The sequence below is a fragment of the Triturus cristatus genome, chromosome 3_1 (assembly GCF_964204655.1).
Source record: "Triturus cristatus chromosome 3_1, aTriCri1.1, whole genome shotgun sequence".
Taxonomy (NCBI): Eukaryota; Metazoa; Chordata; class Amphibia; order Caudata; family Salamandridae; genus Triturus; species Triturus cristatus.
The window spans coordinates 225,886,180-225,904,119 of record NC_140583.1 but is presented as its reverse complement, the minus strand read 5'-3'; the positions used below and the strand labels follow the sequence as shown (position 1 = coordinate 225,904,119).

The window sequence follows — 17,940 nt, the reverse complement described above, 5'->3', positions numbered from 1 at the left end:
CGTGAGGAGGTACCCCTTCCTTGGCCACGAAAGGGGCGAAAAGCGGAAGATTGCGACCGCGGAGCCGAGAGGCCCAAGGACTTGGCCGTAGCCCGGGAGTCCTTAAAGCAGTTCAGCGCACTGTCCGCCTTCTCGCCAAACAGGCGAGTGCCATCAAACGGCATGTCCATGAGAGTGCTCTGGACATCGCCGGAAAACGACGTGGACCGCAGCCAGGCGTAACGTCGAAGCGCCACTGAGGTGGAAATGGCCCTACCCAGAGAGTCCGTGGTGTCAAGCCCACAACGTATAGCATGTCGCGCGGCATCCCTCCCATCGGCCAGAGCCTGGGTAAGTCGTGTCTGGACCTCCTCCGGACACAGGGGCAGCGCGTCCTCCACCGCATCCCACAGAGAGTGGGAATAACGGTCCAAGAGACAAGCGGTGTTCAAAGACCGCAGGCCCAAACTAAGGGAAGAGAACAGTTTCTTGCCAAACTGCTCCAGTCTCTTGGAATCCCGGTCCTGCGGGGCGGTCGGGAAAGAGGATTGGGAGGTGGAGGCCTGGATAACCAGGCTCTCAGGGGTAGGGTGTTGGGACAGAAAACTGGGGTCGCCCGGAGCAGGGCGGTGGCGCCTGGCAACGTTCCTGTCCACAGGAGGAACTGTGGAGGGCTTGGACCAGGTGCCCTGCAGAACGTCAGTGAGGGCCTCATTGAATGGCAGCAGAGGCTCAGTGGAGCTTGCTGCAGACTGAAGCACCTCAGTGAGGACGTTCGTCCTCACAGCCACGGCAGGTAGCTCGAGCCCAAGGGCTGCGGCCGCCTTGCGCAGCACCACGGAGAAAGCAGCACCCTCCTCCGAAGCCACAGTCGGAGGAGAGATGAATCCAGTGTCTGGCGAGGTATCCAGACCACTGGCCTCCCCCAGTTCATCTGCCCAGTCCTGGGACAGTTGGGCCTGAGCGGCCATAGGATCCTCGGATCCCTCCCAGTAGTCCCCATCATCCGACTCCTGGTTTAGAGGAGAAAGTAACGGAGCCGGGCGGTAGACAAAATGCGTCTCTAGCGGCGTCGATCTCGGCGTCCATCGACGCCGGACCGGCGCCGGGCCCGGACCGGGACTAAACTGGGGCACGACGTCGAGCGGAGTCGACGTCGGCGTCGGGGGTGGAACCGGAGTCGACGCCGGTGGAGGAGTGACAAGGTTGACCGGCGTCGACGGGGACTCGAGAACGGGTCCCTCGGGCGCTTGCGGCGTCGAGGCCGGAGCCGTCAACGGCGCCGGGGCCGGAGCCGCCGGCTGGCAAGGCAGCCCAGTCGGGTCCGCGGGGCCCGAAGGCGCACCAGCGGACGCCGACGGCGGAGCCAGTTTCCTCATGGCCGAGAGGAAGGCACTGACTTCCGCCGGCGTCGCGTTAGTCCCAGGGACCGGAGGGTATGGGGACGGACGCGGCGCCTGCGTCTCCGCCGGAGCCGCGGGGGTGGAACCACCCTGACCCTCGACCGAGTCGCGCGACCGACGAGGGGAGTCCGAAGAGCGATGGCGCCTCTTGGACTTCTTGGAATGCTTCGACTTACCCGAAGACTTGGATCCCGACGACCGATGGTGACGTCGGCTGCGGCTCCGCGACCGATCCTTGGACCTCCTCCTGGACCGGGATCGAGAGGCGCGCGGAGCCGAGTGGCGAATCTCGAGAAGCTAACGGGACCGCTCCCGTCTAGCCTTCGAGGTCAGGGCCTTACAGTCCGAACACGACTCCGCGTCGTGATCGAGGCCCAAGCAGTAAAGACACCGGCGGTGATGGTCCGTAACCGACATCAGTCGGCTACAGTCCGTACAGGCTTTAAACCCAGGCATCCTACCGGCACCGGTGTCGAGACTCGATCAAAAAGGATCAAAAAAGTTAGTCAAAAATTGACTAAAGGGGTAGCTCTCCCGGATCTGCGCTTACTGGCGCGGAAAAAAGAAGAACTGACGTCAGCGCGCGAGGGCGGCATCTAAGTACTCCGACGACGTCATTCCGGCGCACGACGCCGACGACGAACGCGGAGCCGCAGACGACGCCTAGCGACGCGCAAGGGGTATTGCTGACGAAAAATCTTCCGGATCCAGTCTGACGCCTGGGGATATTCTAAGGTGAGGAATCTAACTAACGTGTTTCTTTCAGATACTGGCAACCAGTCACTTAGAGCCACTGGCTGAAACTGGTGAGGAAACACCCCTGCAACTCACAAACCAAACTGATTCTGAAACACTGCATCCATTGAATGTATGTTGTTTTAGTTTAAAAGCAAAAATGACAATATTTTGCATATCAAAAATAATGTGTTTAATTAGCTCATGATACTGTGAAGAACATTACCTTTGATCGACTAGAGCAAGCAGCAACCCCAACATCAGGAATCCACACAGTAGTTTGAAAAGATCCTGAACCAGTAACGGAAGTCTGCAATACTGAGCCATCCTAAAAGTAATAAAACAACTGGATTTGTGACAACCACATATATTTTCTTTCAAACTGTGCACAAATATTCTTATAAATAGATCATGATTAAATTATTTGGTAGGACAAATTCCCCAGGAAAGCCTTTATCTTTTTCATTTCTAGATTATCTGTGATAGTACCTGTGAAGAGATTTACCTTTGTTTGAGCAACGAGAGAAAGTTCCAAAACATCACTGGCTTTTCTTTTCAAATTGTGAAGACTTGATAGAAGTGCTCCACCAAAAAGAGTACTTAAAAATTGGAAATAATCAACTCAGCTAAGCATTGCTAAAATTGGAGAAGTTTCTTACCTTCAGTACCGCCTCATCTGGTAGAGACATAATCTAGCCGCAGAGTCCTTACCTTTGCATTTCCAGGCGTCAGGCTGGATCCAGAAGATTTTTCTTCCTGCAATAGCCCTGTGCACCTGTAGGTTGCATCGGTCGGCTACGCGTGACTTCGTCAGCGTCATCTGCGCCGGTGGTGATGTCCGCATCACCTATAAAGGCGCCACCTCGGCGCGCTGACGTCAGCTACTTTTCACAACTTTACACGCCAGAAGAACAAGTTACTTACCTTTGGTAATGATATATCTGTAAGAAACATAGGTTAGTTATAGATTCCTTACCTTAGAATTACCCCCAGGCGTAAGACTGGATCCGGAAAGTTTTTCGTCAGCAGTACCCCTGCGTGTCGGAAGGTGGCGTTGGTCGACTCCGCGTTCGTCGTCGGCGTCGCCCGGATGACATCGCGGTAGCTACATAGACGCCGACCTCACGCACTGATGTCAGTTCTGTACACGACTTTCTACGCCAGAAGCACAGAGTCATGCAAGACACTGACCACTGATGCACAAAACTAGGGCCCTGAAAGGATGTCCTTAACCCTTGAAGTATGTTCGCAGAACGGGGAGGATGGGTGGGACGGTAAGGAATCTATAACTAACTCATGTTTCTTACAGATATATCATTACCAAAGGTAAGTAACTTGTTCATCTGAAAGAAACAGTTAGTTATAGATTCCTTACCTTAGAATAGATACCCCATCAATACCAACCTCGGAGATGGGTCTGCGAACCAAGATCACACCAGAAAGTCCCGGAGAACAGAACGGCCAAAGAAGCAGTCTTTCCGGACTTGGCTGTCCAGGCAGTAGTGTTTCGTGAACATGTACAGCGATGCCCACGTAGCTGCCTGACAGATGTCATTTAGGGGAACTCCTCGTCCCAAAGCAGTAGTAACTGCGGTCCCCCTGCTGGAATGGGCATGCAGCCCCACTGGAGGCTCCTTCTTAGCCAAAGAATAGCAGGCTTTGATGCACAGAACGACCCACCTGGAGATCGTCCGTTTGTGCACGGCCCGATCTTTCTTCACGCCCACGTAACCAACAAAGAGCTGGTCATCCACCTGGAATTGTTTGGGGCGGTCCAAGTAGAAAAAAAGCGCACGTTTTGGATCCAGACGGTGGAGCCTCTCTTCCTCTTTCGAAAGATGCGGAGGCGGAAAGAAGGTGGGCAAAGTGATGGTTTGGCCAATGTGGAAAGAAGTAACCAGCTTGGGAAGAAAGAAAGGTCTAGATCTAAGGCCGACCTTGTCCGGATGGTCAGCCAGAAAGGGAGGCTTGGAACCCTGTGTGCAGAAGTGATGGCCACCAGAAAAGCAGTTTTCAAAGTGGGAAGTCTGAGAGGACAGTTATGCAGTGGTTCAAAGGGAGCACACATAAGATAAGTCAGAACTAAGTCCAAGTTTCACTGGGGCATTACGAAGGGAACAGGAGAAAAAAGATGAGTAATGCCCTTAAGAAATCTATTTACAACAAGGGACTTAAAAAGAGAAGGTTGATCAGGAAGCCTGAGGAAGGCGGAAATGGCCGAGAGGTAGCCGTTAAGAGTGCCCAGAGCTGGGGGCGTGGCCAGCCGCCGACAGGAATGGCCGCACACTAGCTCGGCTCCATAGCCCTCGCTAGACATCCGACACTTATCCTGCATACCATCAGCGTATAACACCCTGACCGGTGGAGACCCCAGTCCCCTATCTCTGGGGCATTTGGAAAACTGTACTTTCCAGCCAGGAGAAGCACTAGAGGCAGGGAAATACCCGACATAAGCGAGCGGCGGCATCCACAAAATGGTGGCGGTGTATCGTGCTGCCCAATGAGGCTCTAAAGAGCGGCGGAGGGAAGCGACTGCCCGAGTTACTGGAAGATCTAAATACGGGCACAAAGGGTGGAAACAGAGCGACACCCAGAATCAGACTGCCCGGCGGATCCCGACCCCTGAATCTCCGTAAAGACGAGGTGAGCTCCGCAATCGTGCACGGTAGCAGCGCGCCGGCCCGGTGCATGCCCGGGAGATCCAGGGTGGAGAGTTCAGCTGAGAAGAATTGTGGGCACTGGATGGGAAGAACGAGGCACTCTACGACCGCCAGACGGTGAGTACGTGATGAACAAGTTACTTACCTTCGGTAACGATGTATCTGTAAGAAACATTAGTTAGTTAGATTCCTCACCTTAGAATATCCCCAGGCGTCAGACTGGATCCGGAAGATTTTTTGTCAGCAATACCCCTTGCGCGTCGCTAGGCGTCGTCTGAGGCTCCGCGTCCGTTGTCGGCGTCGTGTGCCGGAATGACGTCGTCGGACTACTTAGACGCCGCCCTCGCGCGCTGACGTCAGTTCTTGTACATAGCCTTCCGCGCCAGGAACGCAGAGCCATGCAAGATACCGACACTGGTGCCAAAAAATTCTAGGGCCCTGAAAGGGATAGCCTTAACCCTAGATGTCAGTTCGCAGAACGGAGAGGATGGGTGGGTCGGTGAGGAATCTAACTAACTAATGTTTCTTACAGATACATCGTTACAGAAGGTAAGTAACTTGTTCATCTGAAAGAAACACGTTAGTTAGATTCCTCACCTTAGAATAGATACCCAAGTAATAACCACCGTCTGCGAACCACGATCACACCAGAAACTCCTGGAGGACAGAACGGCCAAAGAAGCCATCCCTCCGGACTTGGCTGTCTAGGCAATAATGCCTGGCAAACGTGTGTAGCGAAGCCCACGTAGCCGCCTGACAGATGTCCTGCAACGGGACTCCCCGTCCCAAAGCAGTAGTAGCCGCTGTAGCCCGAGTGGAATGGGCGCGCAGCCCAACAGGAGGGACCTTTTTCGCCAAGGAGTAACAGATTTTTATATACAAAACGACCCACCGGGAGATGGTCCATTTGTGCACAGCTTTTCCCTTCTTAGCACCCACGTATCCAACGAAAAGTTGGTCGTCCACCCGGAACTGTTTTGTGCGGTCCAAATAAAAAGAGAGCGCACGCTTTGGGTCCAGACAGTGGAGCCGCTCTTCCTCTTTGGAAGGATGCGGAGGCGGAAAGAAGGTGGGCAAGGTGACAGACTGCCCAAGATGAAAGGGAGTCACCACTTTCGGTAGAAAAGAAGGACGAGGCCGAAGGACAACCTTGTCCGGATGAACAGAGAGAAAAGGAGGCTTGGACGATAGAGCCTGGAGCTCACTCACCCGTCTAGACGAGGTGATGGCTACCAGGAAAGCAGTCTTAAGCGTCAGAAGACGAAGAGGACAATTGTGAAGAGGTTCAAAGGGAGCGCACATCAGAAATGTGAGAACAAGATACAAGTCCCACTGAGGCATTACGAAAGGAACAGGAGGGAACGTATGAGTAATGCCTTTAAGAAAGCGTTGAACCACAGGGGACTTGAAAAGAGAAGGCTGATCAGGAAGCCGTAAGAAGGCAGAGAGGGCAGCAAGATAACCTTTCAAGGTGCCCAGGGCAGAGCCCTGCCGGGCCAAAGAAAGAAGAAAGAGAAGAACCTCAGAAAGAGGGGCGGAAAGGGGATCCACAGCCTTTGCTGTGCACCATGCCACAAATCTGTTCCACCGGCAGGCGTATACTGTCTTTGTGGAGGGACGCCTGGCTGCCAGAATGATATCACAGACTTCAGGAGGCAAGTCAAATGGCATCAACTGCCGCCGCTCAATCTCCACGCATGGAGGTGGAGGCTGGACAGGTTCGGGTGGAGGACCGTCCCCTGCTGCTGCGACAGAAGATCCTTCCGAAGGGGCAGACGTATCGGAGGATCGGTCAACATACTGAGTAGCTCGGGATACCAGTACCTTCGTGCCCAATCCGGGGCCACCAAGATGACTTGGGCCCGGTCGTGCCTGATCTTCTTCAGCACTCTGGGCAGAAGTGGTATAGGCGGAAAGGCGTACAACAGACCGCAACTCCACTCGTGACGAAAAGCGTCGCCGAGCGAGTGCCGCCTTGGAAATTCCAACGCGCAGAACTGCTGACATTGCGCGTTCTCTTCGGTGGCGAATAGATCTAACCAAGGCTCTCCCCACTGCTGAAAGAGACCTTGCGCCACCTCGGAGTTCAGACGCCATTCGTGATCCATCATGCACCGGCGGCTGAGTTCGTCTGCTCTGGCGTTCAGAGAGCCCGCCAGATGTTGAACCACTAGGGTGACGCCCTGGTGTTCCAGCCACGTCCAGAGGCGCAGAGCCTCCTGACAAAGGGTCCACGACCCCACCCCGCCCTGTTTGTTGCAATACCACATGGCGGTGGTGTTGTTCGTGAACACCTGCACGACACTTCCCCTGACAGAGGGAAGGAAGGCTTTCAGTGCAAGTCGGATTGCTCTCAACTCCAACAGGTTGATGTGGAGGCGAGACTCCGCCGGAGACCAGAGGCCTCTGATCTCCGCCTCTCCCATATGGCCACCCCATCCTAGGAGGGACGCATCCGTCACTACGACATGCTCCGGGTGGGGAAGGGAGAGGCTCTTGCCCGTGACCCAATCGCGGTCCGTGAGCCACCACTGCAACTGCTGAGCAGTGCCCTCCGAGATCAAGACATGGTCGGACAGGTTGCCGTGATGCTGGGCCCACTGAAACTTCAGGTCCCACTGCAGAGCCCGCATGCGCCGCCTGGCGTGATGCACTAGTAGGATGCAGTAGGCCATCAGCCCCAAAAGCCGCAACACTAGCCTGACCGAAACCCAGGATAGAGGCCGAAAGATGGGAATCAGGGCCTGGATATCCCGGACCCGCTGTTCCGGCGGATAGACCCGGAACTGCGCCGAATCGAGAACCGCTCCGATGAAGAGGAGCTTCTGAGAGGGACTCAGGTGTGACTTCGGCACGTTGATGGAAAACCCCAGCAAATGCAGGAGATCCGCCGTAGTCTGGAGGTGGGAGACGACTGCCTGGGGCAAGCCCGCCTTCAACAACCAGTCGTCGAGATAGGGGAAGACTGGAACCCCTGATCTGCGCAGATGAGCTGCGACCACCGCCATCACTTTCGTGAACACCCGAGGGGCACTGGTGAGGCCGAAGGGGAGCACGGTGAACTGAAAATGCTCCTGGCCCACCGTGAACCGCAGGTAACGCCGGTGGGCCGGCAGGACGGGGATGTGGAAATATGCGTCCTGCAAGTCCAACGCTACCATCCAGTCTCCAGGGTCGAGGGCAGCTAGAACCTGAGCCAAAGTCAACATTTTGAACCGTTCCTTCCGGAGGAAGGCATTGACGTTCCTGAGGTCCAAGATAGGGCGTAGGCCCCCTTTGCCCTTCTTGGGAACCAGAAAGTAGTGGGAATAACAACCACGACCTACTTCTGGGCTCGGAACGCGCTCGACGGCCTCTTTGGCCAAGAGGGCCGAAACTTCCTCTCGCAGAAGATTCAAATGATCCTCCGAGATACGGTGGTGCTGCGGTGGCATGGCTGGAGGGGTCGTCTCGAAGGGGAGGGAGTAGCCCCTTCGGACGATTTGCAGCACCCACCTGTCCGAAGTGATGGTACGCCAGTGGAGCAGGTGATGGCGAACTCTGCCGCCCACTGGCGAGGAATGGGCCGGAAAGCTCGGACTAGGAAGGCTTGGAGGCGGATGCTGCCGGGGTGGATGTGGGCTGACCGCGTCGTCCTCCAGAACCGCCTCGGCGGAAACCACGTCCGCGACCGCGCGCAGGTTGGTTCTGCGGCTGGTGGCTAGGCGGACGTGAGGAGGCACCCCTTCCTTGGCCACGAAAGGGGCGAAAGGCGGAAGTTTGCGACCGCGGGGCCGAGAGGCCCAAGGACTTGGCCGTAGCCCGGGAGTCCTTAAAGCGATTCAGCGCACTGTCCGCTTTCTCACCAAAAAGGCGAGTGCCATCAAAGGGCATGTCCATGAGAGTGCTCTGGACATCCCCCGAAAAGGACGTGGACCGCAGCCAGGCATGACATCTAAGCGCCACCGTGGTAGAAATCGCCCTACCCAGCGAGTCCGTAGTGTCAAGCCCACATCGGATTGCATGTCGTGCTGCATCCCTCCCATCGGTCAGAGCCTGGGTAAGTCGTGTCTGGGCCTCCTCCGGGCACAGGGGCAGCACGTCCTCCACCGTATCCCACAGAGAGTGGGAATAACGGTCCAAAAGACAGGCGGTGTTCAAGGACTGCAGACCCAAACTAAGGGAGGAGAACAGCTTTTTGCCAAACTGTTCCAGTCTCTTGGAATCCCGGTCCGGCGGAGCGGTCGGGAAGGAGGATTGGGAGGTAGAAGCCTGGATAACCAGGCTCTCAGGGGTGGGGTGTTGGGATAGAAAACTGGGGTCGCCCGGAGCAGGGCGGTGGCGCCTGGCGACGTTCCTGTCCACAGGAGGAACTGTGGAGGGCTTGGACCAGGTGCCCTGCAGAACGTCAATGAGGGCCTCATTGAATTGCAGCAGAGGCTCAGTGGAGCTTGCTGCAGACTGAAGCACCTCAGTGAGGACGTTAGTCCTCACAGCCACGGCAGGCAGCTCGAGCCCAAGGGCTGCGGCCGCCTTGCGCAGCACCACAGAGAAAGCAGCATCCTCCTCCGAAGCCACAGTCGGAGGAGAGATGAATCCAGTGTCTGGTGAGGTATCCAGACCACTGGCCTCCCCCAGTTCATCTGCCCAGTCGTGTGACAGCTGAGCCTGAACGGCCATAGAATCCTCGGACCCCTCCCATTCGCCCCCGTCATCCGATTCCTGGTAAACAGGAGGAAGGATCGGAGCCAGACGGTAGACATAATGTGTCTCTAACGGCGCCGTACGCGGCGTCCATCGACGCCGTAATGGCGCCGGATCCGGAGCGGGGCTGAACTGGGGCTCGACGCCGAGCGGAGCCGGCGTCGGAGGTGGAACCGGTGTCGACGCCGGCGGAGGAGGCGTGATGAGGTCGACCGGCGTCGACGGGGACGAGTCCCTCGGGGACCTGCGGCGTCGGAGCCGGCGCCGGGGCCGGAGCCGCCGGCATGCAAGGTTGCCCAGTCGGGTCCGCCGGCGTCGCGTCAGTCCCAGGGACCGGCGGGTATGGGGACTTGCGTGGCGCCTGCGGCTCCGCTGGAGCTGCGGGGGTGGAACCACCCTGACCCTCGGCCGAGTCGCGTGACCGGCGAGGGGAGTCCGAAGAGCGGTGTCGCCTCTTGGACTTCTTGGAGTGCTTCGACTTACCCGAAGACTTGGAGCCAGACGAGGGATGATGACGTCGGCTGCGGCTCCGCGACCGATCCTTGGACCTCCTCCTGGACCGGGATCGAGAGGGGCGCGGAGCCGAGTGGCGAATCTCGAGGAGCTTACGGGACCGCTCCCGTCTAGCCTTCGAGGTCAGGGCCTTGCAGTCCGAACACGACTCCGCGTCGTGGTCGAGGCCCAAACAGTAAAGGCACCGGCGGTGATGATCCGTAACCGACATCAAGCGGTTACAGTCAGCACAGGCTTTGAAACCAGGCATCCTACCGGCACCGGAGTCGAGACAAGATCAAAAAGGATCAAAAAACTTAGTCAAAAAAGACTAAAAGGGGTAGCTCTCCCGGATCTGCGCTTACTGGCGCGGAAAAAAGAAGAACTGATGTCAGCGCGCGAGGGCGGCGTCTAAGTACTCCGACGACGTCATTCCGGCGCACGACGCCGACGACGGACGCGGAGCCGCAGACGACGCCTAACGGCGCGCAAGGGGTATTGCTGACGAAAAATCTTCCGGATCCAGTCTGACGCCTGGGGATATTCTAAGGTGAGGAATCTAACTAACGTGTTTCTTTCAGATTATACCGCCATAACCCGGGTTGGGCTAGAGAGGACTTTGTCAGCTACGGGCGGCCAGGGCGGAATATACAGCCTGAGGAGAGCGGCAGGCCCTGAGATTGGGAAGCGGAGGTGGCCGAAAAGATGCAGCTAGACCTGTGCACTGCGAGGGGTGAAGCACTCCCCCTGGGAAGCAGGAGGTACTCAGTGTAATTGGGCCTATCAACCCTTAGCTTTATACTCAGGGGCTCACAGACTGAGCAGTCTACCCTCACAAAAGAGCACACCATGGCATGGAAGCGGTGGTCTCTGCCAGCCTCTGGGATATACCATACAGAAGTGAGCCGCTGCCCTTGGCATCCCCAGTCGCAGAAGGTGAGCCCATAGGCTGGGCATTCTGATCGAAAGGATTCGCGACGCGGCAGGTACTGCTGAGGAGTGTAAAGCAGGGATCAGGGGTGAAGACGCTGGGAAACTGGACGGGCCGCTGGAGGAACACGTCCCCTGGGCAGGCAGCGGAGAGTGCTGGGTCTGATTCCCGGTCAGACAGCATTTGCCTATTCAGTGACAAGTGACAATGGCAGGAGGGAAAGGAAACAAAGCAGCGATGCAGAGTAAACTGGTGAAATCCACTTGGACTAACACCGGAGATGACCAAGACACTACCCACCCGGAGGTAGAAAAAAAGCCGCAATCCCCCCAAACGCCATAAGACCTAACACTCCAAGACATCATGGCGGCAATTACTGGGGTACGCACTTCTTTCGAATCCCGTCTTCACACAGTGAATATAGAGGTCTCCCTCATAAGAGCTGATTTTGCGGAAAATGGACACCAGAGTAAAAGAAGTGGAAGACGCTACCACAGAACTCCATAAACATGCCTTCCTGATCAAGCAACAAGTGCTACAGCTGCAACTTGACGAATACAAAGGCAAGGCGCGAAGAAATAACGTGCGTATCCTAGGCGTTCAAGAACGTGCAGAAGGTCCTGCAGTGGATCTGTTTTTAGAGGATTTAATCTCAAAATATCTGCAACCAAAGAGTTTCTCAAACTATTTCCCCATTGAGCGGGCTCATCGAGTCCCAGGGGAGAGGCCTAAGCCTGGAGCTCCCCCTCGACCGATAATAGCCAGAGTCTTTAATTTCAGAGATCGTGACGTTATATTTCAGGCGGCGCATGCTAACCCGCCAGTCAAGTTGGAAGACAGTGTGGTGTCTTTTTTTCCAGACTTTACCACGAAAGTTCAAAATCAACTACGCAGTTTACTGGCGGTCAAAAAAGCGTTGCAAGACAAGGAGGTGAAGTACGCCATGATTTTATCAGCGAAACTCCGAGTGGAAGCTGACGGTAAAGCATGGTTCTTCTCCTCACCGGAGGAAGCGTGGGACTAGCTAGAAGGCTGGCATCGAGTAGAGAAACCCCATAAGGAGTGACACGAGGGACTATGGAATAATCGACCAGACCAACTCAGTGGGCCGTGGGGTGACTCTGCCAGCAAAGAAACAGACGCGACAACTCGCAGTTGAAGTGGCAATGTTCTTGACTGTGACATGGGAAAAGCAAACCACAGCTAAATGACTCTGATGGGGTTAGGTAATACCTGTAGAGCACTGCAGGGTTCTTTCAATTAAGTAGTAGTGCTTATTCTGCCCAAGTGCGCACTCCTGGTGTTAGGAGGATTGATTACACTCATACAGTGGGATATGACCGTATGATGGGATGGGGGTCTATCTACATAATATAAGTCATATACAGAAATAGTTAGATCTAGGCGGGGGGGGGGGCTTGGGGCTGTAGACCAGGCACCTTCAAATGGAGGGAGGGGCGACAGGCACTCTGCCTTGTTGGGGAGTGGGTAGTTCAAAATCCACTGGCAGGGGAGCAGGGAGGGGGGAGTTGTAGGATGGGTGGAGAGGGGTATGGTTTGTTTATGTAATTAAATCACAAGGTTTGAAATACTTGAATCAGCCACACGTTACATTTCTGCATGTGCAAGATATGAGATCATGTTGTTATTTAAGATCTGTTGGCCCGAAAGACACTCAAAGTTTAAAGGGGCGACAGAACTAGAGATTATGGAACTCTTTGTTCTTTACGATTTGTCCTTGGGCTTCTTTAACACCAATCTAATGAAACCATGGCGGGAGGATTTGAACGAACATCGCTCTCTGTCTTGACCTGGAACGTCAACGCGGTGGGGGATAAAATAAAACGGGGTCTAGGGGAACAGGAATCTTAGTTAAAAAAAAGTCTCGCCCTTACTCCGATACGGACATGGGCAGACCCCCAGGGTAGATTTGCCGTTCTAGAGGCAAGTTGGGAGGGGAAAGCGCTCAATGTAATCTCAGCATATCTTACGCCAGCGCTGGACAAGGAGGCATTTACAGACCTTGGGAAAATCATAGTAGATCTTCTGATTAGAACCCTTATTCTTGGTGGGGATTTTAATATGACCCTTGACGATAATTTAGATAGACAACTAGTGCGCCCCTAGGCATGCCCCAGTAAATATATCTCAGAGTTTACTAAGGCCATGGGACTCATAGATGTATGGCGATACTTTCACCCAGACCTAACCCACTTCACCTATTATTCAAATGCCCACAAAAGCTTATCCCGACTAGATTATTTTTTGACACACGTAGCATATATTGGTAATCTCCGGAACCCACGATGCCTACTACGAGGTATCTATGAGCATTCTCCGGTGTGGGTTGAACTTACATACTATAACCAGAGACAAAATAACACAATAGTCATTAACCCCTGGCTGCTCAAAATCCCGGAATATACGAGAAAGCTTACTAACCCAAACAGAACACTATTTCACTGAAAACGTTGGCTCAGTTGAATCGGCACAAATAATATGGGAGGCCTTTAAGGCGGTCCTGAAGGGGTAGGCATTGGCGCTTAAGGTGGGCTATAAGGGAAATCAGCAGGAGCAACTAGTACAGCTTAAGAGCGAGCTCCAGCAGCTCGAAACCGAACACACACAGTCACCTAGCGAAAGGACGGCCCATCAACTAGACATTAAGCAATTAGACTATAAAACCCTGGCTGGTGAGCGGGTAAGGGCCCAACTGCTTGACACACGGCAATAAAGAAATAAAGCTGGTAGAATGCCTGCAAGGCTGGAAAAAAGGGAGCAGGAAGAGCGATGGGTACCTAGATTAACACTCAGTAATACGCAGCATATCTGAGATCCGGAAGCTGTTGCAGATGCATTTGAGGATCATTAGGAGAAGGTTTATACCTCCTCGTCTACTGCCATGGCAGAAGACTCCCGTCAATTGCTAGCTGATATTCAATTGTCCACAGCAGACAGGGATATAATGGAGGAGGATCTCACAGACGACGATATCCACCTGTCAATAAATAGCATACATTCGGGAAAGGCGATAGGACCCAATTGAATAACAAAAAACAACGGCCTCACATGTCGCACCCCACCTGCGAGAAATGTATAACGAGAGATACGAGAAAGGAGTTCTGCCGGAGGACCAAAGGTTGGCTTCCATTGTGGTTATTCGTAAGCCAGGGAAACCCGCGGACAGCTGCGGATCATATAGGCCGATTTCGCTAATAAACATGGAAGCGAATATCCTTGCGCCTGATCTCAAGAATCCCTTCATTGGTCCAAGCGGACCAGTCGGGGTTTCTGCCAGGCCGGAATACCACATTAAATATCCGTCGCCTTCATAATGCTCTAGGCCACAAACTACTCCTAGAGGAAGACACATTTGTACTGTCATTGGAAGCCAAAATGGCATTTGATTCCACTGAATGGCCATATCGCTTTAAAGTGCTTTAGCGCCTAGGGTTTGGCCCAAAATTTATGAATTGGATTAGGCTGCTCTATACAGACCTAAAGGGCCAGGTCAGGGTCAATAATCGCCTGTCCATAACATTCTCCCTAAAGAGAGGGACGCAACAGGGTTGTACCCTGTCCCCCCTGATTTTCACACTAATCTTAGAACCACTGGCCTCATGGGTGAGGGGAGATCCACTGCTTAAAGGGTTGAAGTGGGCAGAAGGATAAGAAGATAGGATATCTCTTTATGCTGATGATATCCTGCTGTATCTAGAGTCCCCCTATAAATCGGTGCTTAGAATCTTAAATAGCTTTACAAATTTCAGTACTTATTCCAGTAATTTGAATAACTGGACTAAATCGGTGATTTTTGCGATTCAGGGTCAAATTCCAAAACTCACCTCATGATGTGAGGTGGAAATAGGGACCGTGGGATTACGATACCGTGGAAGTTTTATAACTCCGGATCCCCAGGTCTTTTACGACAGAAACCTGGCCGTTCCTCTGGAGAGACTACGTAATGACATTAAACATTGGAGTTCACTTCCCCTCTCCTTACTGGGTCGTGCTACCCTCTTCAAGATGTTGGCGCTTCCCCGGTTTTTATATATACTTCAAAATTGTCCGCATTAGATCCCCGACTCCTACTTTAGGAACATAGAGAGTGAGATTAGAACTCTTCTGTGGGATGGAAAAGCGCCCCGTAAAGCATTACATAAATTAACCAAAGGTTGGTATGATTGGGGTATTGCACTCCCCGATATGTGACTATACTATTAGGCTTCACAATTGATAGTGGTGAATCACTGGATGTATCGCTCACCAACGGACCTGGCATATCTTGTCTATAAATATCAAATGGGCAGGGAGGGCTACCTAGGAGCTCTCTACTCGAAAGTCCGGAAAGATCGATACTTGGGCCCAAAAGCCCATACCGTTGAGATCTGGCACCAAGTTAATAGACGCCTCGGATGGTCGGACAGACTGACTAAAGCCACTCCATTATGGTCCACCCAACAACTAGGATTACTATGTTACCAACCGGGATTTGATAGGTGGAATTTTATCAGAATCTCTACAATAGACCACATAGTGAAAAAGGGGAGAATATTAACATTCGCAGAACTAGGGGAACAGTATGAATTAACTCAGGGGGAGATTTTCCATTACCTACAAGTCCGTCATGCCCTTAAAGCAGCACTCTCAGACCTAGCAAATATACCGAGTCCTCCCCTCTAGAGGACCGATTGCTCTCGGAATCTATGTCCAAGAAAGCCGTATCATTGACATATAGAAAACTATGTAATAACATGCCAGATCCGTTTCATATTCTTCTGTAACAGTGGCAGGCCGATATTTGGGAAATTGAAGATGATGACTGGCAGACAGCACTGATGTCCCAGCGAGAAACAGCCATTCCGCTTAGGCTACGTTTGATTCAATTAAAAATCCGGCATAGAACTTATCTTACTGGGGTCACAATCGCAAAAATAGGGAATAGACCAGATACGATGTGTCTCCGCCTATGTCATCAAGAGGCAACCTTTTCCCATATTATATGGGAATGTCACAGCATACAAATCCTTTGGGAGAAAGCTACAAGACACATGCAGAGGGCACTAGGTAAAGAGATTAACTTAACACCACAACTAAGGCTCCTTAATATATGGGAGGCTACAGACCTTACGGAAGTGGAGCGACAAATGACCACACTGGGATACACGCTAGTAAAACAAGCAATTGCAATGAAGTGGAGGGTGGGAGAGGAGCCATCGCTGAAAAGTTGGGCACAGGACTTAGACAAGTGTATGATAGCAGAAAAAGAGGTGTTCAAGTCCAGAGGCTGTCCTAAGAAGTGGGATAAAAAATGGGGCAAATGGAACATGTACCGGGGGAACTGTGTACCCCGCCTACCAAAGAAATGGAGATGAGAAAGAATAACGGAGATGATGCTGGGGTAAATGGCTGACTTATTGTTGATTCCGTTAAATATACCAATGGTATAACTGTGTTCAAAAGTATGCCATCAAACCATTTATGATTTACATGTTTTTTCAATCCAATAAAAACATCTTTAAAAACAAAAAAGTGCGCCCAGAGCAGAGCCCTGCAGGGCCAAAAAGAGGGGCAGAAAGGGGATCCACAGCCTTTGCTGTGCACCATGCCACAAATTTATTCCATCATCAGGTGTATACCGTCTTAGTGGAGGGACGGCTGGCTGCCAAGATTACATCACAGACTTTGGAAGGCAGGTCAAACGACATCAACTGCCGCTGCTCAATCTCCACGCAAGGAGGTGGAGACTGGACAGGTTCGGGACGAGGACCATCCCTTGCTGCTGCGACAGAAGATCCTCCCGAAGAGGCAGTAGGATCGGAGGATCGATGGCCATGTTGAGCAGCTCGGGATACCAGACTCTTCGTGCCCAATCCGGAGACACAAGAATGACTTGGACCCGGTCGTACTTGATCTTCATCAGAACTCTGGGCAGATGTGGTATGGGCAGAAATGCGTATAGAAGACCACAACTCCACTCGCGACAAAAAGCGTCGCCTAGCGAGTGCCGCCTTGAAAATTCCAACACGCAGAACTGCTGACATTGCGCGTTCTCTTCGGTGGCGAATAGATCTAACCAAGGCTCTCCCCACTGCTGAAAGAGACCTTGCACCACTTCCGAGTGAAGACGCCATTCGTGATCCATCACGCACCTGCAGCTGAGTTCGTCCGCCCTGGCGATCAGGAAACCTGCCAGGTGTTGAACCACCAGGGATATGCCCTGATGTTCCAGCCATGTCCAGAGGCAGAGGGCCTCCTGACTTAGGATCCACATCCCCACCCGCCTTGTTTGTTGCAGTACCACATGGCGGTGGTGTTGTCAGTGAACACCTGCACTATTCCTCCCAGGACAGAGGGAAAGAATGCTTGGAGCCCAAAGCTCCAGAGGTTGATGTGGAGCCCGGACTCTGCCGGAGACCAGAGGCCTCTAATCTCTGCTTCTCCCTTGTGGCCGCCTTATCTCAGAAGGGATGTGTCTATTATCACTGTGTGTTCTGGTTGGGGAAGGGAGAGGGATCTGCCGTTGATCCAATCCTGGTTCGTGAGCCATTGTCGTGCAGGGCTCTCCAAGATCTGAGCGCAATCGAACAGGTTCCCCTGATGCTGCGCCCACTGGAACTTCAGGTCCCACTGCAGAGTCTGCATATGCCACCTGGCATGATCGACCAGCAGGATGCAGGAGGTTGCAGGAGGTCATGAGGCCCAACAGCCTCAGGGTCATCCTGACCGAAACCCGGCATAGGGGCTGAAAGATTGGAATCATCGCCCAAATATCACGGACTCGCTGTTCGGAAGGATAAACCCGAAACTGCGTTGTGTCCAGAACCGCTCCGATGAAGAGGAGCTTCTGAGAGGCTGTCAGGTGTGACTTCGGCACGTTGATGGAGAACCCCAGCGAATGCAGGAGGTCGGCTGTAGTCTGGAGGTGGGAGACGACAGCCTGGGGCGAATCCACCTTCAACAGCCAGTTGTCGAGATAGGGGAAGCCTGGAAGCCCTGATCTGCGCAGATGAGCTGCAACCACTGCCATTACTTTCGTGAACACCCGAGGGGCACT

At 53.3% G+C, this 17,940-nt stretch overlaps 1 protein-coding gene across 8 annotated transcripts in view; it reads right to left on the bottom strand.

Annotated features, from left to right (window-relative positions):
* The window catches only part of HERC1 (HECT and RLD domain containing E3 ubiquitin protein ligase family member 1), a 1,817,725-nt gene that overhangs the window by 374,287 nt on the left and 1,425,498 nt on the right, over window positions 1-17,940 (bottom strand). For all 8 annotated transcript variants that reach the window (XM_085643727.1, XM_085643730.1, XM_085643731.1 and 5 more), the window contains one exon: window positions 2,344-2,445. In XM_085643727.1, the coding sequence (XP_085499853.1) occupies window positions 2,344-2,445 (102 nt within the window). The remainder of the gene's footprint in view (window positions 1-2,343; window positions 2,446-17,940) is intronic.